Source organism: Panicum virgatum, chromosome 3N (genome assembly GCF_016808335.1).
Source record: "Panicum virgatum strain AP13 chromosome 3N, P.virgatum_v5, whole genome shotgun sequence".
In the NCBI taxonomy this organism is placed as follows: domain Eukaryota; kingdom Viridiplantae; phylum Streptophyta; class Magnoliopsida; order Poales; family Poaceae; genus Panicum; species Panicum virgatum.
The window spans coordinates 68,322,486-68,350,128 of record NC_053147.1 but is presented as its reverse complement, the minus strand read 5'-3'; the positions used below and the strand labels follow the sequence as shown (position 1 = coordinate 68,350,128).

The 27,643-nt window shown below is 46.1% G+C and overlaps 1 protein-coding gene and 1 non-coding gene across 2 annotated transcripts; one reads left to right on the top strand and one right to left on the bottom strand.

Moving 5' to 3' along the window:
* Positions 1 to 453: 453 nt before the first annotated feature.
* On the bottom strand, positions 454 to 592 carry LOC120668264. Its single transcript, XR_005672359.1, has one exon. It is a non-coding gene; the product is annotated as a small nucleolar RNA Z247 (small nucleolar RNA).
* A 3,321-nt stretch (positions 593 to 3,913) lies between these two features.
* On the top strand, positions 3,914 to 18,242 carry LOC120667002. The gene is made up of 4 exons (XM_039947011.1): positions 3,914 to 4,101; positions 4,186 to 4,588; positions 14,053 to 14,583; positions 17,932 to 18,242. The coding sequence occupies exons 2-4, from the start codon at positions 4,190 to 4,192 to the stop codon at positions 18,187 to 18,189; spliced, it is 1,188 nt and encodes a 395-aa protein (XP_039802945.1). The 5' UTR covers positions 3,914 to 4,101; positions 4,186 to 4,189; the 3' UTR covers positions 18,190 to 18,242.
* Positions 18,243 to 27,643: the final 9,401 nt, after the last annotated feature.

Here is a 27,643-nt window from a genome sequence, read left to right as displayed (position 1 = left end):
TACCAACATGACTAATAATCATACCTGATCCGCTGGCTGTGTGCACCTTGTCCTGCCCGTGGTACTTGTCACGCGTTGTTAGCTTCTCGAGCTCGGACGTGACATGATCCGTCGCACCGCTGTCCGTGTACCAATTTGTATCAACGCCATATGATGCCACAGCGTTGGCACTCTTCTCATCTTCAGCCTGATAGCTTTCATCCCATCTGTACCAGCAACGAAGCGCTTCATGTCCGCCTTTGCCGCAAATCTGGCATGATTCCTTCTTCTTGCCACCACTAGTGCGACCTCCCGGTCCACGACCTCCTGGACCACGACCTCCTGTTGTGCGGCCACGGTTGGGAAGACCACGACCCCCTCGATAGCCACCGCCACGCCCTCGCGAAGCAGCATTGACGGAGGACTGAAACTGACCCTCACCATCAGGAGTTTCCTTGAGCATTGCAAGACGCATCTCAAAGGAAAGTAATTCAGCATAGAAGTCGTTGATGGTGATGGTGCCAATACGTCCCAAAACAGAGGAGACGAGGGAGTTGTAGTCGAAGTTGAGCCCGTTGAGGACGAACGAGATGAACTCCTCATCGTCAGGGCCCTTGCCGGTCGCCACGAGTTCGTCGCGAATAGTCTTCATCTTGGCATAATATGCGGCTGCAGTCATGCCGCCCTTCCTTGTGGTCGACAGCAGCATCTTCAAGTTCGTGACCCGCGCCTTGGAGTGCGCGGAGAAGAGAGACGTGATGGCTGCCCACGCCTGTGCCGCCGTCTTGGCTTCAAGCACTTGGATCAACATGTCCTTGGACAAAGAATTGAGGAGATACCCAAGAACTTGCTGATCTTGAGCCACCCATAGGGCGTACTCAGGATTATCGACCTTTTTGATCGATTTGTCGGCCGCCTCGACATCAATGGTCTTGGTCGGAGCTGCGCGCGACCCATCAAGGAGCCCGTCGAGCTGTGCGCCTCGGAGAGGAGGAAGGATCTGCGCCTTCCAGAAAAGAAAATTATCTCTGGTGAGTTTCTCAGAGACAGATTGACCGAGGAGTGAAGACGTTGTTGACGAAGTCGAAGTTGAGGACAACGCCATTGATGAACTCTGCGGAAGAGGTTGCTCTGATTACCATGTAAAATATGGTGAACGCCCTTAACCAGATTGGGTGGCCTGGTTTCTATTTATATGCAGGTATTACGTACAAGAGATAAAGTCCAAATCATCAATGGTTACATGTTCGTATCAACACAGGATACGTTTCTATACATAGCTAAGAGATAGAATAGAATATACGGAGTAGACTCCGAGATAGACTCTCTAACAAACCCACCCACAAATATCTTGTTTGGGTCAGCATATGAACTGCTCTGAGTTGGCGCAGACTGGGCTCCTTGTTTCTTCTCTGCTTTCTTCACATCAACCACTACAATAATGGAAGACAAGGCAATGACCAATATGGTATTTTGGTTTCCTCCCATGTTTCAGAGTTCTCCCTATAAACAGATGTATCAGATAAGTGCAAGTTTCTTAAACTGCTGCAATTGCATCGACATCAAACTATATATATATATATATATATATATATATATATATATATATATATATATATATATATATATATATATATATATATATATAACTGGTACCTGTCCCCTTTATTTGTTCATTCATCTTAGCTTCTTTGTAAAAGCATGCGTCCTTTGCTGTATGTGAGTGCCCTTCAGAATCGCAGGGTTCATTTTACATCACGCATAGCGTGTTGTTTCCCTGATGCCAATGTCGGATCATGCGACCTGCAAGTGAGAACAAGAGGAATGAGGAATGCAGTACAGAACAGAGCAGAAAAGAAGTCGTTGGCTGCAACCGGATGATTTGGGGGCCATCACAAATTTTAAAGGAGTGCTAATCCTTTGCGCATATAGGGTGCTGTACAGCTTTCCTTTTCTTTTTTCTTTTTTCTTTTTGCTTTAGAGGAGTATTTTACGTTTCATCAGAAAAAAAAACTGTAACCAGACGAGTGGACAACGGTTTGGAAATCGCGACGGAGGCGGCCGCTGGCCTCTAACTGGCGTCAGCCGGTGGCGACGATCACCGGAGGCGCCCCTTGGCCGCGCCCGCGCTTTGGCATCATCAGCTGTGGCCACCGCACGGCGACGACGGCATTGGCATTGGCATTGCCGTCCCAATCCTCCGCTTACAATCCTCCACCAGCGTTGCACACTTGTGGCCCGTGGCATTGCCGGTGTTCTCAGCTGCCCTGCACGCGCCGCCGGCCACCGTGTCGTCGCCCGGCACCGCAGGCCGTGGCCTTTCGTTCCCGGGGCGTGTGCCGCATCCTCCGGCCCTGACGCGCCTCCGGCATCTCGGCGGACAGGGACGTCTACTACAACCTTGGCTGCCTGCCTTCCCTGTTGGAACTACCCAAGATAAAAAAAAGGAAGAACCTTTGATAAAAAAAAATGCAACAATATACATTCAACTCTGAGCTGAAGTTTTAACATAGGGATAATAATAGAAATAATAAGCCGTTGTTGAAGCAAAGTAGATTTCTTCTGCACAAACATCAGAAATCACCAACACTACATAAAAAGGAATACTAATTTTATACTTTTTTTTGGTTGTAGCCTCTTTTGAGGTCAAAACTGAGCACCCTTTTTTTCCCATTATCTAAAAAATTATACTTTTTTGGTTGCGTACTAGCTGTACATGGCTCTAATTGTCATGAGTCACGCATATAGTTGGCCAAATGAGCCGAATGGCACGACATGACACTAACACAGCTTAAGCAGGACATGATTAGACACTATGGTTTAGTCGTGCGTGCTGTGCCGCACTGCGTGCCAGCTCCTCGGCCCAGGCATGGTATGAAAGACGCTTGTCATACCGGTACGATGGGCATGGTCAGCCCGCATGTGCACGTGCCGATCCGAGGGGAGGCCATGACGGCGGTTGTGGATGGAGAAGGACATGGGAAGCGCGGCGGCGGGGATGCAAGGCGTGTGGACCAATTTACAAGTTGTTGGACCAATTTGCACCCACCTAGCAAGTTGTTGTATGATGGTGCAATTTACTCTAATTAAAAATTTCCTCACCAACCTTCATACCATTCCATCTCGTCGGTCAGAATTAGGCGAATCATATCATAGGTTGCCAATTTCACAGTCCCCGGCTCCCTGCTGATTGCAATGCAACTCCCATCCAGACCATGTCAGTGGATTAGGGAGGTCATTAGCTCTGTTCTCGGCGGAGAGGGAAGTGGGATCGATTATGTACTATCGATTTTTCTTTTGTTTCCTTGTCACTGCGGGCCCCACGGCAGGGGAAAAAAGGGCAGTCTAGTGGTAGGTGCTCCTACTCCTACCACGCCACCACCTGCATCTGCAACGCAAGTGGTTGGTGAGTGGGTGTCAACTGCTATATTTCTTCAGCTCATCTGTTTTTTCTTTTGAGGGGATGGATGAATGGCGCTGCTGAAATTACTCGTTTCCAAATAATTATTCAATTCCTCTATGACACGCGTGGGGCGTATGGTTAAATAAACTCATAGGCATTTAGTGAGTCGAACACCAGTCTCAATGGAGGATTTTACAGAGTTTCATAGGATTAAAACGAATGTTATATTATCAATTTTGCTGAAATATCGATCAGGGAGAATGATTGAGTTTTATAGGATGAGCAAGGAGTTTCATTTCATTTCTATGAACCGAGTTAGCAGCACGGTTAGCTAATTCTTAATCTTGGTAGCTATGCTATAAATTTATGCACCGAGATTGATACAATGCATGTTGAAGAACTCCGACAACCGTTTTCCCTATGCACGGGGACGAAATCCAATCCGATTTACTGGTCCACGATTTTTTTTTTGAAACGTACGTCCACGATTTTTTCACGCGGCCTTTTCAGATAACTCCATTTATTTGCCCATGTCCCCGCAGGCTGCCAGATCTTGTCATTGTCCACGAGATCGTTTAGGAATTGCAACAAAGAAATCTCCTTTCCAAGGGATGCCGATGACGATTGTATTGTAGCATCTGCTTGTGCAGGACACGTCGTGACGCTCGGAACTGAATCTAGCGAGAGAAAGCAGCGGTGTCGGGCCGCCCCGGCGGCGGGTAAGATTCCCCATCTCGGCGACCGCCGCACTCCGATCTGCCGCGCTCATCTCCTCACTTGAAGCTCCTCCTTTTTGTTCGCAGCGGCATGGGCAGCCCTAGGAGCGGCGCGGCCGCGGTGGCCTTGCTGCCCGACGACGCCATCATCGAGATCCTCTCCCGCGTCCCCGCCAGATCCCTCTGCCTGTTCAAGTGCGTGTCCAAGGCCTGGCGCGACCTCATCGCCGACCGGCACCACCGCGAGAAGCTCCCCCAAACCCTCGAGGGCTTCTTCTGCGCCTACGACGGCGAGATACACGGCGGCAACCGCGGCGATGGCGGCGGCGAGGGGGGTCGCGTTGTCCACGGGCGCTTCATCGACACGCTGGGTAGATCCGTGCCCCTCCCGTCTTTCTCCTTCCTGGGGGAGCAGCCGGGAATCGAGGAACTCGATCTCGTGCATTCCTGCAACGGCCAAATCCTCTTCAGGCACAGAAGGGCTTTGGACATGTGAGAACCGCCCAATTTACCCTCGGTTTAGGTGAAATTATTGATTAATCCTTTAAGACGAGGGCTAACACGTGTCCGTCTCTCGACACGCCACGTGCTAATCCACGCCTTAGAGGCACTTAATCAACACAATTCACCCAGAACGAGAGCAAACCCGGTAGTCCCGGTACGTGTTTGCCACATGCCCAGGATTAAGCACACGTACCGTTATACAAACGCATACATTGCTGATGATCCATAAAGAGCAATTTTATTCATTTATTATTACAAATTTGATATAGGTGGGTCCAACCTAACTTCATTACAAACCTTGGGCTCACAGAAACCATATTAAACAGAAACTTAAGGATTATTATATTTACATGCTCTCACGGAGTTCGATTACGAAGAAACTTACTACGATGATGATGTCTTGCTCAAGGACAACATCCCAGCCTCAACGACCTACTCCTCCCCCGCGCCTAAATCGGCGGGGTAGAAGTGGCCAAACACCACTTCGGGTTCACCTGCAACTAGGGTTAGAAGCACCCTGAGTACAAAGGTACTCCGCAAGACTTACGCAAATAAATAAGCAAGGATCATGCAAAGGCTCAAATAAAAGCTTTAAGGTTAAGTAATTATTGCATAAGCATGAGCTCTTCTAACAAAATTAATTAAAGTTGCCCAAACCCCCAAACACTTTTAGTTGATTAAGAGAGTAACATCATCTATAACTGATCATAGATGTAACAAGAACCGTTCCCATCATAAACGATAATCTATGAGGAGTTCATGGGATAATGAGCTTGCTCATAACCGAGAGCGCGGCAATTCGAATTGGTTATAACCTTGCAAGGGTGTACTACTTTACCCACACGACGCGAGGACCATGCGACTCACCCAACCGGCCAAAGTTGGATAAGGGGGCACTCGCGACAACCGTTCCCAACATGGCTCGATCATTGAAATCTTCACACCTAGCTTACGCGTAGAGACTTAGTTTCCACCGGGGACATCTCTAAACTTTCCTACACATAGGTCCATCCGGGGGACACCTCTAAGCCTCTCTGCACAGCCTTTAGCCACGTATCTAGGACTGTACATCAATGATCAAGTCAAAGAAGGTAATTGGCTTATCCGTTCCATTATATTGGATATGTGGTAGCACGGAAAGGTGCTCAAAACCAACGTCGTCCACTCGGTCCTTAATCGATCCAAGCGGACTATGCCCATGTGACTTCATTCTCTAGGCCCTAACATTCCGCTCGAATCTCGATACTGCACTCCACTTGTCCCAGATACTCGAGTGCACTCAAGGATAATCAGGTAAGTGTGATACTCCAAACCATTCCTTTCGAGCAAGCAATATGAGTATTCTAAGCAGGGCTAAGCATCTAGTCAGATTAAGTTATTAACTGTCTAACTAGTGCCAAGGATAGGAATAACAAATCAAGGATGGATTATGCATAAAGATAGGTATAAAAATGCAATACATACATAATATATATAACCCAACATTACCCGGTGAGATAGCTAAACTAAATCAGATTAAGTAGGTGCAAGGAATATGCTTAGCTGCTTGCCTTGGTTAACTTCGGACTCGACCGCGAACGGAACTCCGGGTTCAGGCTCGACGGGCTCGGCGGGCTTCACGGGTTCGTTCTCCGACGGTTCGGTCACTAAAATGCATGAATGAAATGCCAGAATTAGCATGATGTCATGATTGTGCAAGAAATACTATGCATGAAATGAGATGCATGCATTAGTGTGATACCCTAGCTTATGCAAGGGCGACAAGACGTGAATAATGAATGGCACATATGCGATGATGCATAAACGTAATACGCGCGACAACAACCAACCACTATGCAAACACGAACTAGGAAACTAGAGCAAGAATTAGGAAATAAACTTATAAAACAAACATAAATAACAAATTAAATTGAGAAAGCAAAGAACATTATAAGGGACTCATGAAAATTGGTTTTGTAGCAAAAGCTTTTTTCCTAGAAGTAATCATAAATATATTAGTTTTCATTTACTCTAAGCAAGATAAATGAGAAAAGTCATGAAAACTTAACTAAACAAATCTAATAAAATTATCCTAGAAACTAGACAGGAGCACAAAATTAACAAAACTAGTTTTACTATTTTCTCACTTTCCAGTAAAAAGTTTTATATTAAACCATTTTCAGATAAAGCATATGAAAACAAGCTAAAACCTTGATAAACAGCAAGGAAACATGTGAACAAGTTGCACCACTGAAAACTACTCCTTACAAGGAGTCTAACAAAATTTGGTTTGGCATTTTTCGAGCAGTACACAAATAACCAAGCATTAAACTTACTTTTGAAAACTAAATCTATAGATAAATCTACAGCAAAGTAACATGCAAAACAATATTTTTCCTAAGTAGATCTCAGCTAGAGGATTCCAACAAAACAAGTTTCACAATTTTTGGAGCTATACATGATTTTTTAGAGATTTTACAAGGTGGCAGGCAAATAAACCCTAAAGAAACCCTAGCCAAATCGCTAGGTGCACCCGGGTTCCCACACCCGCAGGCGCTGACGGGTGGGGCCCGCTAGCCAGCGGCCCACCGGCCCGAGTCAAAGCCAACCAAGGGCCTTGACCCGCGGCGGGGCGCGGCCACGGCGCGCACGCACCGCGCGGTGCGCGCGGACACCGCGCGCGCGGCGGCGCCGGCGGACGGCGGCGTGATGCGGCGTAGAGAGGCGGGACCGGAGCGGGGCAAAGGGCGCGCGCATGGGGATGCGGAGGGGGCGGCGCGGCTCACCAGCGGCGGCGCGGGCGAGGAACGGCGACGGCCGGGCGGCGCGACGACGCTAGGCGGCGGCGGACCGAGGCGTTCGCCGGCGGCACTGCTGGGGAGGGGATGAGGCCGGGTGAGGGGCGAAATCAGTCGAGGAGGGGGCGGGCTAGGTGGCGCGCGCGCTAAATCGTGGAGGGCTTCACCGGCGGCGGCGAATCGCGGCGGCCGGCGGAGCTCGGAGCGGCGGCAAGGAGCTCGGACCGCGGCGATGGCGGGCTAGGGTTTGAGGGAAAGCGGGGAGGATGAGGCCGCGGTGTCACGCGTGGGAGGATAAGGGCGAGCGGAGGTCGCGCGCGACACGGAAGTCGAGATTGACCGGCACGTGGCGCGAGGATGAACGCCGGCGGCGGGCGACGCGTGCCGCGGCGACGGCGAGCGAAACAGAGAGGAGGAGAGGAGGAGGAGGCTGACAGGTGGGCCCGGGCGAGGAAAATAAAGAGATTAAGTTTGAAATTCGAAAAAAAGGTGTTCCCGGGATCAAAAATTCACCAAATTTTTACTGGAGATAGATAAAATCACAAAGAACACAATGGAACAAGAATCACTCAAAAAGCTTTTGTAATTTGGTCAAAACAAAAAGAACAAAGAGACTGTTTTTGAAATTTCCTTGAATTTTGTGCCTCGGTTCAAAAGTCGTAAAATCTTGCAAAAAATATTTTTAAATCAACATTTGAAATCTAGTATTTAAATAAAATTTTTGGAGGCCAAGTTGCATAGTAAAATTTGAATTTTCTTAACAAGCACAAAATCAAATGTACACAAAATTAAATTTAAAACAAAACTCACATGCACAAGATGCTTTATTATGCACTAATGATACTCATAATGATGTGGTTAACATGTTAAGCATGTTTTTACATTTGGGGTCGTGACAATTCTCCCCCCCTTAAGAAAATCTCGTCCCGAGATTTAGGTAGACAAGAGGGGAAGGATAAAACTTGGATTAGATTGAGACCAAATTCACATAGACAAATTACACATCCAAGAATTGAGGTACAAGAACATGGGTGTGGTGACAGAGTGAAAACTCACCCCTCGGAAAAGAAATCAGGGTATTCTTCGAAGATAAGACCTGATTGAAGATCGAGTGCCTCCGAATCGACGGGGTCGGTTGGGACACTATGACACTTCTTCAATTGAGAGATAAGAATAACATTGTATAAGGCGGAGAGTGATTGAGGATGAATGACAGAGAATGATACACCAGGAAACATTTCTTAGAGAAAGGATATGTTTGGACAGCTACACAGTAGATTGATTGGTACAGATTTAGAATCCAAAGAGGGAATACAGGCACCATCAAAGTCGGCTGAAAAGGGCTGGTTGACCATTCTAATGCTAACATATAGTAAGATTTGGCAGAGAAGAGAGGTTCGAAGTTCTGGAAGAATCAAATTCTCAATTTAGCGGTGATCCTATACAGAAAAGACGTCAAGGTGAGTTCTTAAGGAGCTCGGAGAAACTGAAAAGAAAGAGTATCAAGGCAAGTTTTTCTCAAGAACATTCTTGCTCGATATTGTTTATTAATTGAATTGAATGATACAAGATGCGCATGTTGACATGCCAGTTAGTGTACTAATACCCCTAGAAACTCAAAACTAAGACAACCCATTCGCATCGTTATTCGTCTAGGGCCTACCCCTTATAGAAGACGAGGTAGAGAAGAAAAAAAAAATTTAAAGGTTGCATGACAAGATGATTGTAGTAGTTCATATCCACACGTACTTAAGCACCAGCGCGCACCCAGTGGCACAATCATATGGCTGCAGTCCATATGAGGCCCTAGGTTCCGTCGCGACACTATAGTTCGTGGAACAATCACCACTACACAAGAAAATCATAGGGAGCAACCCAAATAGCACAAATTGAGAGAGAGGTTTTTCAAATTTCAAAAACATCAAAAGCTTTACGTAGACATACATGACACATAACGTTAGTTAGTCTATCACACGGATTCCACTATGTTAGACTCACACCCAAACAACATGTGATTATGAAATGCAACTATGTTGCAACCCTGTTCAGGCACGATGGCTATGATGTATGTGATCAAGTTTTTTTTTTTTAGTACTCATATTTATTTGAGCAAGAATGTAAGCGGATTCAATTCAGATATAGGAATCAAGGCGTTTTGAAATAAACAAATATGAACGCTAGAAGAACCACAAGTTGTTTCTCATTATTAAGGATAGTCGAGATGAATTATCTTCTAGCATTCGAATGTATGACCGAGAGACAAGGATGACCTGTAGATTTCTCCAAATTATCTTTGAAGCTAACATTTATGATGGCAATAAATGTCAGGAAAGGTTATAGAACCTTAGAAAGTGAAACTTAGATTCAAAACTCTGCATGTCAATTGTTTGAACAAGTAATTAGGTTTCGTTCCAAAAACACACATCAATTTTCCTATGTTTCTAACCATATTAGGTCTATCAAAAGTGAGATGTGCAAAGGTGTGAAGAGACTTATACGAAAATATTAGCAAACACCCAAAGCAACACAATATATATGATATGATGCATGCATGCGAAGTAGGAATGCAACATGACGTCTCCTCACCTCGTGAGCACGCCTTAACGCTCTAGCACTCATGACCCGAAACAACCGCATTGTCCAGCATCGCTACAACCCTCCTACTAGCGCTCAAGACAATGGGTGATTCCCACCTTCTCAACTCCGGTAAAAGGCTCAAAAGGTTTTCAGCAGGTAAAAAGGGGTTTTCCTACGCTTCTGCTACTCATGCTGACAGGAGGGGTCAAGCACATCTTAATTAAACAAGTGAAGCAGTAAGAAAGAATTAGCTCTAAGACAAAGGAAGAAAGTTAGCATTTTACCTTAAGTTCAAATTTTTAACCAAAGTAAATCTTAGTGCAAGTAGTCAAATTTTATTTGACTCTCAACCCACTAAGCCAATTTTAGGTTCACTTTATGGAAACCTCAGCTCTGATACCCGTTGTGAGAACCGCCCAATTTACCCTCGGTTTAGGTGAAATTATTGATTAATCCTTTAAGACGAGGGCTAACACGTGTCCGTCTCTCGACACGCCACGTGCTAATCCACGCCTTAGAGGCACTTAATCAACACAATTCACCCAGAACGAGAGCAAACCCGGTAGTCCCGGTACGTGTTTGCCACATGCCCAGGATTAAGCACACGTACCGTTATACAAACGCATACATTGCTGATGATCCATAAAGAGCAATTTTATTCATTTATTATTACAAATTTGATATAGGTGGGTCCAACCTAACTTCATTACAAACCTTGGGCTCACAGAAACCATATTAAACAGAAACTTAAGGATTATTATATTTACATGCTCTCACGGAGTTCGATTACGAAGAAACTTACTACGATGATGATGTCTTGCTCAAGGACAACATCCCAGCCTCAACGACCTACTCCTCCCCCGCGCCTAAATCGGCGGGGTAGAAGTGGCCAAACACCACTTCGGGTTCACCTGCAACTAGGGTTAGAAGCACCCTGAGTACAAAGGTACTCCGCAAGACTTACGCAAATAAATAAGCAAGGATCATGCAAAGGCTCAAATAAAAGCTTTAAGGTTAAGTAATTATTGCATAAGCATGAGCTCTTCTAACAAAATTAATTAAAGTTGCCCAAACCCCCAAACACTTTTAGTTGATTAAGAGAGTAACATCATCTATAACTGATCATAGATGTAACAAGAACCGTTCCCATCATAAACGATAATCTATGAGGAGTTCATGGGATAATGAGCTTGCTCATAACCGAGAGCGCGGCAATTCGAATTGGTTATAACCTTGCAAGGGTGTACTACTTTACCCACACGACGCGAGGACCATGCGACTCACCCAACCGGCCAAAGTTGGATAAGGGGGCACTCGCGACAACCGTTCCCAACATGGCTCGATCATTGAAATCTTCACACCTAGCTTACGCGTAGAGACTTAGTTTCCACCGGGGACATCTCTAAACTTTCCTACACATAGGTCCATCCGGGGGACACCTCTAAGCCTCTCTGCACAGCCTTTAGCCACGTATCTAGGACTGTACATCAATGATCAAGTCAAAGAAGGTAATTGGCTTATCCGTTCCATTATATTGGATATGTGGTAGCACGGAAAGGTGCTCAAAACCAACGTCGTCCACTCGGTCCTTAATCGATCCAAGCGGACTATGCCCATGTGACTTCATTCTCTAGGCCCTAACATTCCGCTCGAATCTCGATACTGCACTCCACTTGTCCCAGATACTCGAGTGCACTCAAGGATAATCAGGTAAGTGTGATACTCCAAACCATTCCTTTCGAGCAAGCAATATGAGTATTCTAAGCAGGGCTAAGCATCTAGTCAGATTAAGTTATTAACTGTCTAACTAGTGCCAAGGATAGGAATAACAAATCAAGGATGGATTATGCATAAAGATAGGTATAAAAATGCAATACATACATAATATATATAACCCAACATTACCCGGTGAGATAGCTAAACTAAATCAGATTAAGTAGGTGCAAGGAATATGCTTAGCTGCTTGCCTTGGTTAACTTCGGACTCGACCGCGAACGGAACTCCGGGTTCAGGCTCGACGGGCTCGGCGGGCTTCACGGGTTCGTTCTCCGACGGTTCGGTCACTAAAATGCATGAATGAAATGCCAGAATTAGCATGATGTCATGATTGTGCAAGAAATACTATGCATGAAATGAGATGCATGCATTAGTGTGATACCCTAGCTTATGCAAGGGCGACAAGACGTGAATAATGAATGGCACATATGCGATGATGCATAAACGTAATACGCGCGACAACAACCAACCACTATGCAAACACGAACTAGGAAACTAGAGCAAGAATTAGGAAATAAACTTATAAAACAAACATAAATAACAAATTAAATTGAGAAAGCAAAGAACATTATAAGGGACTCATGAAAATTGGTTTTGTAGCAAAAGCTTTTTTCCTAGAAGTAATCATAAATATATTAGTTTTCATTTACTCTAAGCAAGATAAATGAGAAAAGTCATGAAAACTTAACTAAACAAATCTAATAAAATTATCCTAGAAACTAGACAGGAGCACAAAATTAACAAAACTAGTTTTACTATTTTCTCACTTTCCAGTAAAAAGTTTTATATTAAACCATTTTCAGATAAAGCATATGAAAACAAGCTAAAACCTTGATAAACAGCAAGGAAACATATGAACAAGTTGCACCACTGAAAACTACTCCTTACAAGGAGTCTAACAAAATTTGGTTTGGCATTTTTCGAGCAGTACACAAATAACCAAGCATTAAACTTACTTTTGAAAACTAAATCTATAGATAAATCTACAGCAAAGTAACATGCAAAACAATATTTTTCCTAAGTAGATCTCAGCTAGAGGATTCCAACAAAACAAGTTTCACAATTTTTGGAGCTATACATGATTTTTTAGAGATTTTACAAGGTGGCAGGCAAATAAACCCTAAAGAAACCCTAGCCAAATCGCTAGGTGCACCCGGGTTCCCACACCCGCAGGCGCTGACGGGTGGGGCCCGCTAGCCAGCGGCCCACCGGCCCGAGTCAAAGCCAACCAAGGGCCTTGACCCGCGGCGGGGCGCGGCCACGGCGCGCACGCACCGCGCGGTGCGCGCGGACACCGCGCGCGCGGCGGCGCCGGCGGACGGCGGCGTGATGCGGCGTAGAGAGGCGGGACCGGAGCGGGGCAAAGGGCGCGCGCATGGGGATGCGGAGGGGGCGGCGCGGCTCACCAGCGGCGGCGCGGGCGAGGAACGGCGACGGCCGGGCGGCGCGACGACGCTAGGCGGCGGCGGACCGAGGCGTTCGCCGGCGGCACTGCTGGGGAGGGGATGAGGCCGGGTGAGGGGCGAAATCAGTCGAGGAGGGGGCGGGCTAGGTGGCGCGCGCGCTAAATCGTGGAGGGCTTCACCGGCGGCGGCGAATCGCGGCGGCCGGCGGAGCTCGGAGCGGCGGCAAGGAGCTCGGACCGCGGCGATGGCGGGCTAGGGTTTGAGGGGAAGCGGGGAGGATGAGGCCGCGGTGTCACGCGTGGGAGGATAAGGGCGAGCGGAGGTCGCGCGCGACACGGAAGTCGAGATTGACCGGCACGTGGCGCGAGGATGAACGCCGGCGGCGGGCGACGCGTGCCGCGGCGACGGCGAGCGAAACAGAGAGGAGGAGAGGAGGAGGAGGCTGACAGGTGGGCCCGGGCGAGGAAAATAAAGAGATTAAGTTTGAAATTCGAAAAAAAGGTGTTCCCGGGATCAAAAATTCACCAAATTTTTACTGGAGATAGATAAAATCACAAAGAACACAATGGAACAAGAATCACTCAAAAAGCTTTTGTAATTTGGTCAAAACAAAAAGAACAAAGAGACTGTTTTTGAAATTTCCTTGAATTTTGTGCCTCGGTTCAAAAGTCGTAAAATCTTGCAAAAAATATTTTTAAATCAACATTTGAAATCTAGTATTTAAATAAAATTTTTGGAGGCCAAGTTGCATAGTAAAATTTGAATTTTCTTAACAAGCACAAAATCAAATGTACACAAAATTAAATTTAAAACAAAACTCACATGCACAAGATGCTTTATTATGCACTAATGATACTCATAATGATGTGGTTAACATGTTAAGCATGTTTTTACATTTGGGGTCGTGACAGGACACCTACGATTCACTGGGCTTTGTCGTGTGCAACCCCGCCACCGAGCAATGGGTGGCCGTGCCCAACTCCGGCTTGGACCTTGATTTGTTTCACCAATGTGATAGTGCTACCTATTTAATTTTCGATCCTGCTGTGTCCGCGCACTTTCAGCTGGTCCAGCTCGGGATTTACGAAGGGGCATTCGTGGAAGAGGTGCACACCTACTCGTCTGAAACTGGGGTCTGGTCTCAGAGGACAAGCGAGTGGAGTTCAGATGAGGCCTTATCTGTCTACGCAAGTGGTGCCTTCGTTAATGGCATGCTACATTTCAATGTCACCCACTTTGATGATATAGACCAGGAGCTAATAGTTGCAGTTGATGGGGAAGGGAACAAGCGTAGGATCATCAGCGGGCTGGACAATTCTAGTGATGTTGTTTTTGTTGGTCAATCCCAAGGACAGCTGCATTACATGAGTCAACATAGAGATGACCCTCGCTTCATGACTCAACTGTCCATTTGGGTTCTTCAGGACTACAATACAGAAGACTGGGTTCTGAAGCACAACAACAACAACAACAACAACAACAACAACATAGCCTTTTTTCCCAAGTAAGTTGGGGTAGGCTAGAGATGAAACCCGAAAGAAATAAGTTCAAGGTTCAGGCACATTGATAGCTAGTCTCCAAGCGCTCCTATCCAAAGCTATCTCTTTAGAGATGTTCCAATCCTTAAGGTCTCTCTTAACCGACTCATCCCACGTCAGTTTAGGTCTACCTCTACCCCTCTTTACATTATCGACTAGCTCAAGGATCCCATTACGCACCGGCGCCTCAGGAGGACTTCGTTGGACATATCCAAACCATCTCAGCCGATGCTGAGTAAGTTTCTCCTCAATTGGTGCCACCCCGACCCTATCCCGAATAACTTCGTTCCGGACTCTATCCCTCCTTGTGTGCCCGCAAAACCACCGCAACATCCGCATCTCTGCTACACTCAGTTGCTGCACATGTCGTCTTTTTGTAGGCCAACATTCAGCACCGTATAATATCGCCGGACGAATTGATGTCCTATAGAATTTGCCTTTTAGCTTTTGTGGCACCCTCTTGTCACAAAGGATGCCAGAAGCTTGCCGCCATTTCAACCAGCCAGCTGAAATTCTATACCTAACATCTTCATCAATGTCGCCATCTTTTGTAACACCGATCCTAAATACCGAAACGTATCCTTCTGGACCACCACTTGCCCATCTAGACTAACGTCTCCCCCCTCATGCCTAGTCGCGCTGAAATCGCACATCATGTACTCGGTCTTGGTCCTACTAAGTCTGAACCCTTTCGACTCTAACGTGCATCTCCACAGCTCTAACTTCCTATTAACCCCTGCACTACTCTCGTCAACTAGCACCACATCATCAGCAAAGAGCATACACCAAGGGATCTCACCTTGTATATCCCTTGTGATCTCATCCATCACTAAAGCAAATAAATAAGGGCTCAATGCTGACCCCTGGTGTAGGCCTATGTTAATAGGAAAGTCAGTGGTGTTGCCATCACATGTCCGGACAAACGTCGTCGCATCTTTGTACATATCCTTAATGAGAGTAATGTACTTGGTTGGAACTTTGTGTTTCTCCAAAGCCCACCACATGACATTTCTCGGTACTTTGTCATATGCCTTATCAAGGTCAATGAAGACCATGTGCAAGTCCTTCTTCTGCTCCCTATATCTCTCCATCAATTGTCGTATTAAGAAAATCGCCTCCATAGTTGACCTTCCAGGCATGAACCCAAATTGGTTTTGGGTCACACTTGTCCCTCTTCTTAGGCGATGCTCGATGACCCTCTCCCAAAACTTCATCGTATGGCTCATCAGCTTAATCCCACGGTAGTTAGTACAACTTTGAACATCGCCCTTGTTTTTGAAGATAGGTACTAATATACTTCTCCTCCATTCTTCCGGCATCTTGTTTGACCGAAAAATGAGATTAAAAAGCTTAGTTAACCAAACTATTGCTCTATCTCCTAGGCATCTCCACACCTCAATGGGAATACCATCAGGACCCAACGCTTTACCTCTCTTCATCCTCTTCAAAGCCTCCCCGATCTCTACCTCCTGAATTCTCCTCACAAAACGTCTGTTGGTATCGTCAAAAGAGTCATCTAACTCAAGGGTAGGGCTCTCACTCTCCCCATTAAACAACTTGTCGAAGTACTCTCTCCATCTATCCATGATCTCATCATCCTTCACTAGCAGTCGATCTGTCCCATCCTTAATGCATTTGATTTGGTTGATGTCCCTTGTCTTCCGCTCGCGGATCCTAGCCATCCTATAAATGTCCTTTTCCCCTTCTTTCGTGCCTAGCCGCTGATACAGGTCATCATACGTCTTACCTTTTGCTACACTCACAGCTCGCTTTGCAACCCTCTTTGCTAATTTATAGCCCTCGATGTTGGCTGCACTCTTGTCAAGATGGAGACGCTTGAAACACTCCTTCTTCTCCTTAATAGCCCTTTGCACCTCGTCGTTCCACCACCAGGTGTCTTTCCCCTCCTGTTTGCCTCCCTTACTCACGCCAAACACCTCTGAGGCCACCTTCCGAACACATGTTGCCATCTTTAGCCACATGTCATCTGCGTCTTCTCCTTCTTCCCAAGGCCCCTCACCTAGCATCCTTTCCTTAAACGCTTGTGCCGCTTCCCCTCTAAGCTTCCACCACTTTGTTCTCGCAATCTTGGTACATTTGTCCCGGTGGACACGTACCCGAAGACGAAAGTCCGCCACCACAAGCTTGTGTTGAGGGACAACACACTCCCCAGGTATCACCTTACAATCTAAGCAATCACGTCTATCCTCCCTCCTAGTAAGGATAAAGTCGATCTGGCTCGAGTGTTGTCCACTACGAAACGTCACAAGATGGGATTCCCTCTTCTTAAACACGGTATTCGCTATCAATAAGTCGTAGGCTAACGCGAAGTTCAACACATCCTCCCCCTCTTGACTCCTGCTACCATACCCAAAACCCCCGTGCACTTGCTCGAACCCTACATTAGTCGCACCCACATGACCGTTGAGATCTCCTCCTATGAAGAGTTTCTCGCTGGTAGGCACGGTACTAACCATGCTATCTAGATCTTCCCAGAACTGCATCTTGGTGCTCTCACTAAGGCCTACCTGAGGGGCATATGCATTGATCACATTCAAAACCGAATCTCCAACTACCAACCGGATTAGGATAATCCGGTCGCCTTGCCTTCTAACCTCTACGACTCCATCCTTAAGACTCCTATCAATCAAGATGCCTACACCATTCCTACCCGGAGTTGCTCCCGTGTACCAAAGCTTGAAGCCAGTATCCTCAACCTCCTTCGCCTTCTGGCCCTTCCATTTAGTCTCTTGAACGCATAGAATATTTACACGCCTCCTAATTGCTACATCAACTAGCTCTCGCAACTTACCCGTTAGGGACCCTACGTTCCAGCTACCTATACGAAACCTAGTTGGCTCGGTTAGCTTCCTTACCCTTCGCACCCGTCGAGGGAAGTACGAAGACCCTTGCTCATTTTTCACTACACCCGGGCGTAGATGTAGCGCGCCATTCAGGTGACGACCCGACCCTTGCTCACTTATCATCGTACCCAGGTCATGATACGACGCGCCCTTGGGGGATGGCGACCCGGCCCTTGCCCATTTATCACCACACCCGGGTTCCGATGTAGCGCGTCGCTAAGAGGGTTACGCCCCAACGAGTTTCTTGTAGGTTTCATATCCATTAGAGTGGCATTTTTTTATGCTGGTTTGCCAAAACCTAATGCAACCCTCCTCCTTTACCCGGGCTTGGGACCGGCTATGTTGAGACGACTCAGGAGAGAGTCTTCCAGTCAGCATAGGCGGAGTTTGGGTTCTGAAGCACAGTGTGCCCTTTTTGCAGCTGTTTGGAAGAGCGTATTGCCATGTTGAAAATGACTACAATTTGGTTGCCATTCACCCGGACCGCAATATGATCTTCTTTGTTCAGCACTGGGACCTGAAACTGAAATCATATGACATGGATAGCAAGGAAGTGCACACTCTCTGCACTCTAGAGGTTAGCCATCAGAATATTTTACCATATGTTCCCTGTTTCACGGAGTCATCGGTACTTGCTAGTAAGCACTGAAATTGTGTCCTGTACTCCTGTGAGGTACTAGTCAAATTTGATGTTCCAAGTAATGTGTTCCAGCACAGGAGCATCGAGCAACATATATATATATATATATATATATATATATATATATATATATATATATATATATATATAGAATTAGGTAATGTGTTCTGATGGTGCTTCGATGTATTACTGCTCATGCATTTTGTGTGCTAGATACTGCAAACAAATACTCGAGGCACACGTGTAAGTTTCCATTACATTTGTATGCAATTGCCTAAGTTGCAGAATGTATGATGTTTGAACTTAAAGTTCCTAAGCTCTGTTTTTCCTGTTTCCAGAATCATAATTGCTGTAGCACTTTCTTCATTTTCCATGCAACTGTGTATATTTGTTTCCTCCTGTATGTTTTTGTGCTGAAAGGATAAATCTTCCTTGTTGTTGCCAGCAATGCGTGGCATTGCAAACTTCAAATTTGAAAATTCCATGGCATTAACATCAAGAGCTGCCCTAGCTAATGTTTATTACATTTTTATATTTAGCTTCCAGACTATTTTTTTCTTCTTATTTACACTGCTGAGGATAGAACCTTTTAATATGATACTAGTTTGGACTAAGCAGGCTTATGCCTGTAGATACTGTTCACTCGTGTTTATGATGACAGTGCTGTGAAAAATGGCTACAATATTTAGAGGTGGCACTTTCCCATCAGTTGCCAAACACACCCATGGTTTACAACATCACAAATCAACTGTTATCTGCAGCATTTCTTGAAAACTCCAGAACTTTTCAAGTAAATCTCATATGCCAAACGAATTCAAAACTTATTGCTATAGTTCACAATTGTTGCAATGACAGCTTTTTTTTATTTTAAAAAAAGATTGTTGCGATGACAGTAAAGGCCCATCAAAAGTCAAATACTGCACCTGATGGTTTTCTTTCTGTAAGCTGGTGAACTCTGTAGCAGTTAAACCTATGTTGATCCTCGCATCAAGTTTTGGGATGACTACTCCATTTAATTTGTGACATCAATTTTCTGACACCATTACCTCCTGGCTGTAAGCTGGGGCTTGTTGTAAACATCAGGAAAATACAATGGATTTGAATCTTGCTGACTCCTGGCTGGCGATTGAAGCATGAGTGTTTAACCCCAAGCAAAAACTGAACAATTTAACAATGGTGATCGCGTCCTGCAGTGGCTGCCACTCCAACACCCTCATGAGGACGAGCGGCCAACCGTGGAATCATGCGAGCGCATCAAATGATTTCAGATTTCAAAAAAGTCATGTTCTACCTCTCCCAAGTATCGATCCTCTGTGAGCTCCTTCCGAGCCCACCATGAGCTCAGGCTGCAAGAACGTGCTGCGATAAAGAGAAAAAGCATTGAAAGAGATGCACAGAACATGCAAACTCCGAGCTGAGGTCTCAACATGTCTCTTTACAATAAGAGAAAGAAAAGAAATGGAAAAAAGAGAGAAAGAATTACTTTGTAGCTCAAGCATGAAGCCGGAGTTGACCAGCACACACCTTATTATGCTAAAAAACTCAAGAAATTGCCATCAATGCAAAAATGTTCTTACTAGCTGCTGAACAGGACCCACCAAATCGGGTTGTCATTTGTACCGGGGTTCAATCATGAAGCCAACTGAGTTAAACTGAACTCTAATCCTAGATCAGATAAAAGATGCCTCATCCTTGCTTGCGAACACTGTCCCTACTGTCCATTTATTTGCTCTGCATGTAATCCGAGCATGGTAAACCTGCCTTTGCCTGTACACTACACATGCTATTACCACTTTATTCCGAAAACTTGGGAATACATTCTGGTTTTCTGCGAGCGACGGAGAGTTCGCTCTGCCTGCAAGTATCCTATATGAGCTTTGTCAGAGCCCTTGTTCATATAGGATTCTTGTCAAGCATGCATCTTTTTGCTGCGGCTCATCCAAAAACTGTTCATGCATCATCCATGTATCCCGAGTGCACTAGGGAATCATGGGTTGTTTCACAACGCATCCGTGATCAATGTTCTATTTGCCTCAGAGGCGGAGCTCCCCATCACGCAGGGTGGGGCAGCTGCCCCAGCTACTGGCGGAGTAGAAGCGCAGAACCTCCCCTCGGTCCCTCCCATGGCGTTCCAGGAAACAGCGGCGCTATCTGCTGCTAGAGGTAGATGACGGCGATACGGCATTGGGCCGGTGCCTGGCTAGTGGCTAGTAGGCCCATTTATTTTTGGCCCAGTGACTGCTGAATGAAGCTCGTGGCCCGACACCTCCTCTCCTCCTTTCAGTTAATCCTCTCGGCCGCTCGACAGCTCGCCGGCCGCCGCCTGCCGGCTCCTTGCGGCCATGCTCCCTTCCCTGCATCCCCTCCCTCGGTCCCTCCATCTGCTGCCCCGCGCGCTCCGCACTGTGCGCTGGCCGTGCCCCGGTCTGATTTATGGATGGGGAGGCGGTAGAGCAAGGTGCCGACGGCGGCGTGGATGCTCCTGCTGGACACGGCCGAGGACGTGGAGTGTCAGTGGCGGCAACAGCACCAGGCAGCAAGGGTAATGCAGCCGGGCTATCTACTCCTCCATCTTCACCGAGCCAAAAACATTTCAGAAGATATGAACTCTCGACCTCTCATTTTGCTGCAGTCGCTTGCTAGGTGCTACACAGTGTGTCCCTCAAGTGTTCGTTGAAATGCCAATGCAAACAAGTGCACACTGTGTTTGGTGGAATCCTTGCCAAAGCCTTCCGTTCAGTTCGGAAGCAAATGGGAAACTATGGAATTGAGCAAATGGGAAACTATGGAATTGAGCAAGAGGAAGCAATTTCAGGTTGATAATAATGACTAGGATAAATTTGGCAAAGTTGGTGACACTAAACCAAGGGATGGAGGGGGAAGGAGAGCTAGGAAGCGGCGGCTGTGGTTGGCATGCAGGGACAAAGGTGAGTTCTGCCCCAGCTAAAATTCCTGGCGAGCTCCGCCACTGATTTGCCTTGTGCCGATGTTGTGTCATGAAGCCTGAAGGAAACAAGGAGGTGCTGAACTGATGGAACTGTATATACATGCTTCAGTGAGTCTGTATAATTTTAGAAAAAGGGTTAAAAATAAAAAAAGATCGGTCAGTGGTGGTCTAAGCGAGGAAAAAAAGTGAATATGTACCGTGGGCTGGAGGAGGGCCGGCCCAATAGAGGCCGAGACGGGAACGACGCTTTTTTCTTTTTTATATTTTAAAAAATAAAAATTTCAAAAATATATGTCCGTTTTGAAATATTTCAAAAATATCCCCCGGTCGCCCCCCATAGGGCGACAGGCTCTAAGTGTAATTTTTTTCTTCAAATTCGCAACGAGGTCCCTAGCAAAAAAAATGGGGCCTATCGCCCCCCCACGGGCGACAGGGGCCTGTCGCCCACCCCAGAGGCGACAGGTTCCCCTTTACCCTATATAATCCCTGGCCGCCATATGCCGCCATCCCCTTTGTCATTTGAGCCTAAAAATTCTGGAAAAAAGAGAGGGGTGAGGAGAAGAAAAGCGGCGAAGCTCTGCCGAATTGTGTACTTGTGATCTACCGGTAACTTCCGTATGAATCCATTGATATTGTATAAAAATTTAATTTAATTAGCGGATTAGCTGAATTAGATTTGGTGCTTTAGAACACTCGTTTAGTATTACAATTTCAGTACTATTACAGACTTGTTTTTAAATTAATTATGAATTAGAATAGAATTATGAAAGTACCTTATTGATATTGCAGCATAAGGCAATGACTGCCTCCAATTATGGAGGATTTTCATGGACCGAAGAAAAATCTAGTATAATACTTGATATCATGACCCATCTTGTTATCAGTAAGAAGTTGGATCCGTTAGCGGATGGTACGATAGAGATGGTGTTGTCCAAAGTAGTAGAGTTTAAAGATTTCACATTATTTCGAGGTATTACGACGCAAGATGTAAAGGGACACCTGCTAGAACGTCGGAAGATATACATGAGAGTATGTGAACTAGCTAATCATCTTAATATCATTGGATTCTTATAAAGTTCTTGTAAGATATGGATGCGGTCAGAGGTGTATGAGATGCACATTAAGGTAACTCTCATTCAGTTGTAATCTCGTCCGTCATTTCGAATCCATATTTATAAAACAGTAACATTGTTTTTTTAATTATATGCTAGGATTACCCCGAGGACACGGAGTTGATTAACAAAACGATACCAAATTTCCGTAAATTGGTATGTATCTTCGGTGGACTTATGCCGCAAACTAGACGAAGGAGGCGGATAAGATCTTCGGGTGATAGTACTTGGCCTGCGCAAGAACAGATGCCCGGAGGTTCGTCGAGTCATGCTTCAGCACCTCAACCACCAACTTGTGTTAACTGGGATGACGACATGGATGACTTCATACCCCCCAAACCATGGCCTCCAACACATGATGTTCCTCCCCCTGTACATGAACCTAGAATCAGAAAGGAGGCAGAGGGAAAGGCAAGAGGTTCGTCAAGTCATGTTGCACCACCTGCAGCACAAACATGTGTTAACTGGGATGATGACATGGATGACTTCATGCCCCCCAAACCATAGCCTCCAACACATGATGTTCCTCCCCCTGTACATGAACGTAGATCCAGAAAAGAGAGAAAGGGAAAGCCAAGAGGTTCGTCGAGCCATACTACACCACCTGCAGCACCACCATCTGTCAACTGGGATGACGACCTAGATGATTTCATGCCATGATCTATAACATATGATGTTCATCGGTTTAAGATGTATTCGCATTTAGTATTGTTAATGTTGTATTATGCTTGTATGTATGTCTCGTACCTAACTTGCATTCACTGGACATGTACATAATGTCGAGTTTGAATCGTACTTAGTCGTAATGGAGCATCGAAGTATAAACATGTCACTAGAATACTAAAAAGCACATATTTAATTAATATAATGATAAGAAATCAGAATTAAGAAATGCATTACATAATGTGACCATCAAATTTTACATCATAATACAACGATAATGAAACACACATCACATATGCAGTGGCATGGAAGAATCCGTTGCAAACTACGGTAAACAGATTCCGGACTAATCTAACATGCCTTAGGTAAATTAAAAAAAATAGAACAAACACAACGATGCAGCATGTCACTACCACTAGGGTAGTCCTAGTAGCCGTACCCCCACGTAGCAAACTGCGTTGAGCCTTCTCCGCAGTATCCACCCATTGCAGGTGGTGCAGGTGGTGGTGCCGGAGGCGCAGGGCCCTTCTTCTTGTGACAAGGGCAGTTGCAGTAAGGAATAGTGCATGGTTCATCCTGCGAACCGGCAGCATTGCTGGTATCATCAACTTCGTTGTCTTTGTTACCCTCGCTCACTTCCTCATAATGGTTCACCTTGCATTTCAGATCAAAGATCTTTATCTGGAGGTACTCGATGAACTCCTGAACAGAATCAATTGGTGCAGGATCGACCTATCTAGTAAAACCACAGTTTTCTGGAGCATCGGAAGACTGCAAAATAAATTTCATGTAAGGTGTCTCATTGAAGATAAAGAAATAAAAGAACCGAGTATTACCCATGCGTGTGGACATTTAAAGAAACGCCGACCGCCATCCATCCCGTCGGTGCACATCTGCACTAAGCAGTCCTCACCATGTCTGCATTTTGGCCACGGTTCTCTACGGTTATCGTATTGTCGAAGAGGAGTTTCATTGGTAAATTCACTCTTGTGCTGTGGCGGAAACTCAAACACTGGTTCTGGAAAGGAATCAGGTCCAAAAGACTCCTCCCATATTATGGGGTCTCCCTTTCTTCCACCTTTTCCTTTCCCAAAACCGTAGTAATTCTTCCCGCTAGACCCACCTCCAGACATTGGGCATACAATGAGCTTTGGTGTTTAAGTGCTGCTGGGAGTTCACAAACTTCGGAGTATTTATAGGCGCACAAAGGTCTGATACCCGGAGTGTGGAGTGTAAATGCACCTAAAAAGCCTACATGACAACACAGTGAAGAGGCTAGCTGACCTAACACTGAAAAGGCTAGATTCGATTCTCGAAATGACTACTCGATGCATCTCTGTGCATGCAGACTCACAGCGCTGCATTGATGCAGCTCGGTTGATCGCGCCAAGATGCCGCCTTCCCCACTACACGCCACAGACCTGCGCTGTAGAATGACAGGTTCGTTGTCCTCGGCAGAGAGACTGCTTTGAAGGTGAGCTGCAGTGGTTGCAGTGTTGTCACATCTTTTTGAAATGGTGGAAGGGCACTGCTAAACATGTCACGTATGTCTGGGCAAAGAATATGACATTTGGGAAACCCGTGATCGCCGTGCTGAGCAATGGCAACCTGTGATCTCGTACTCGCAGCTAGATACACTATGGTTCCTATTTTGAGCTATTCGAGCATGTAGTCGTCTTCATCGTCGGCAGGATCTCGGCCGCTAACTCCTACCGCACCTAACTTGTCCTTCATTAAATCACAAAAAAATCGCAAGAACTTTCCTTATTTCACGAGCATTATGGAACCCACAAACATAACAAGTTCACATCAATAGTATCTATATAAATAAATGACAAGTAAACTAGCACAATCATAAACATCAGATACAAATAAGCGGTCCACAGCTATCTCATTACAAATAAACATCAGAGATACAACATCATATATATCTAACCACCCCTAGGGCGTCGGACCCTCTTAGCCCTTTGCTAGGCACGGATATGGCCCTCGGAGTAGGTGAGAACATCCAGAGACCTCACCTGTCGCTCAGGACGTGCAAGGGGCTGCAGTGTCTGCTGCTGAGAGATCCCAAGTGGTGCTCCTCCTAGCTGTGAATACCCAAGACATCGGGGTCACCTTGCGCGGCAGGCTCTTCTGGAGTCAAGCTATCGAAGTCGTCTAAGGTGAAGGTCTCGTTATCTGGTCGAAAGGAGGAAGAAGAAGGTCCGGCGCCCGCATCGGGGTAGAATCCTACGCAAAAAATGTGGATGTTAGCGTACGCTCGTATATTTCGTAATGACATGTAGAAACCGAAATACCTCATTATCCTAAGTGAAAGGCCCCACAATTCCAATCCCGTATACCTCATGTCCCTAGGTGGATACAGCTGCTTCCTTGCTGAAGTAAGGTGAAACAAATACTCCTGGCTGCAACGCAGACTCTGCACATGCCGCAATGAGATGGGAGCATGGCAAATGCAATAACTTAGGCTTCATGCAGGAGCAGAAGGCTTTGCCATCTACTGTAATCAAACTCTCCTGTACCACCCTATCTCTACGGATACCACGACCACTTATATCCTTGCATAGAACCTCAAATCTATGCTCCATTGTACCTGTCGATATGACGCGGTGCAATTTGGCCTTTTCAATCTTCTCTTGCATATATTGTGTCACTCTTTTGCAAAACTGAATTTGGGGGTTGCTGATATTTATGCTTGCAGCCGTGTAACGCTCTCTGAAATACTTCATGCACCCATACATGATGAACTCAACAATTCCCACAAGAGGAAAGGCACGACAAGAACGCATAACCATATTGAAACACTCTGCATGGTTCGTTGTCTGAATACCATACCGTATTCCGTTGGTATCATAAAGGAATGACCATTTCTCCTTAGGTGCACCTCGAATCCAGTGTGAAAATGGCTTCTCAATTGAATCCCTAGCCTCTGCAGCCTGACTCGTGCCGGCTCCTGATGCCCTTACCTTCACTAGCTCTGCAGTCAACTGATCAAGCATCTGCCATAATGCATTGAATTTTCTCTGTTGATTTTGGGTGCACAATCTCTTAAACAGGTTCTTAAGATCCTTGTTCTTGAAGTGGTCATAGAAGTTTGCACCCATATGCCTAATGCACCATCTATTTTGGACATCGGTCCACAATGGAGGCGTTGTCACAGTTCCACGTTGCAATTTCAGTATTGATTGCAGCAGACCTGCATGCCTATCACTAATAAGGCACACATATGGACGTGCAATAACAACATGAATCTTCACTCGTTCAAGGAACCAATACCAACTGTCTATGTTCTCATTCTCAACAAATGCAAATGCGAGCGGAACTATTTGGTTGTTGCAATCTACACCGATTGCGGTGAGTATCTGACCTTTATACCTTCCAGTCAAAAATGTGCCATCAATGCAGATCACCGGAAGACAAAATTGAAATGCTCTAACACAAGCACCTATGCAAAAGAAGGCTCGTTGCATAATTCTTTGTCCCCTAGTGTAACGTCTCGCCTCCTCGAGGCCGGGCCCGCTTACATCTGACAGCTTTCTAGGACATAGACTATCCTCACAGACCAACACATGTCTTTTCTGCACACTTTGTCCTCACTCGTGAGCACCCGGGAATAACTTCCCGGTCGGTCACCTATCCCCAAATTGCTCTGGGCCAAGCACGCTTAACCTCGGAGTTCTTTGGAGACCGGCTTCCGGAAAAGAAGTTGCAACTTGTTGGTATGAGTATCATGTTAATCTTATTAAGCCCTGGGCCGGGGTGTCACATGCTCACCCCCTTAAGAGACCGACGTCCTCGTCGGTCAATCCCAAGCCAGGAACGTCCTCTCTTGGCCACGTTCCGTACGTCCAGTGCCAGCAGCCCATGTGCCACGTCCATGCGTCCAGTGCCAACGGTCCATGTGCCACATCCGTGCGTCCAGTGCCAACGGCGCATCCTAGATGCCCGCGCACTGACCCGCCACGCGCCTGTGGACATGCCGGTGGCATCTGTGCCCCCACGCGCCCGTGCTCATGCCTCCGCACTTACGCCCGTACGTGCCCGTGAAACTGCGAGAGTCAGCTCTGATACCATTATGTAACGTCCCGCCTCCCCGAGGCCGGGCCCGTTTACATCTGACAGTTTTCTAGGACATAGACTATCCTCACAGACCAACACATGTCTTTTTTGCATACTTTGTCCTCACTCGTGCGCACCCGAGAATAACTTCCCGGTCGGTCACCCATCCCCAAATTGCTCTGGGCCAAGCACGCTTAACCTCGGAGTTCTTTGGAGACCGGCTTCCAGAAAAGAAGTTGCAACTTGTTGGTATGAGTATCCTGTTAATCCTATTAAGCCCTGGGCCGGGGTGTCACACCTAGTCACGGCTGGTACGAGGTATGTGTCATAAAAGCTTCCAGGATTTCTAGCAGCAACCTCGGATAACATACGAGGTAGGTTATCATATGATGCCTCGTATGTGCCGAACCGCATCTCGAACATCCTTTGTTTAGCCCGCCATGTCTTCAAATAACTGATGGTGTACTGGTAAGTCTGCTCAATGTGTCGAACAATTATTTTTGGCTCATAATTTAGGTTGTCCATAATAAACCCATACATTTGCTTTGCAACAAAGTCGCAAGATATATTGCTATGCGAGGGAAGAACTTCTGACAGCAAACAAGTGTGCTCTGTCACAATGGAACATTTCCAGTTTGACTTCCATTTTCCCTTGAATACATGTACTCGCCATGGACAT

What these genes read in the sequence shown, in the direction of transcription:
- LOC120667002 (XM_039947011.1), top strand. Translation starts at nt 4,190, where the DNA reads ATGGGCAGCCCTAGGAGCGGCGCGGCCGCGGTGGCCTTGCTGCCCGAC. An exon ending in GGCACAGAAGGGCTTTGGAC is followed by an intron (nt 4,589 to 14,052) that starts ATGTGAGAACCG and finishes TCGTGACAGGAC; the next exon opens with ACCTACGATTCACTGGGCTT. An exon ending in ACTACAATACAGAAGACTGG is followed by an intron (nt 14,584 to 17,931) that starts GTTCTGAAGCAC and finishes GGCGGAGTTTGG; the next exon opens with GTTCTGAAGCACAGTGTGCC.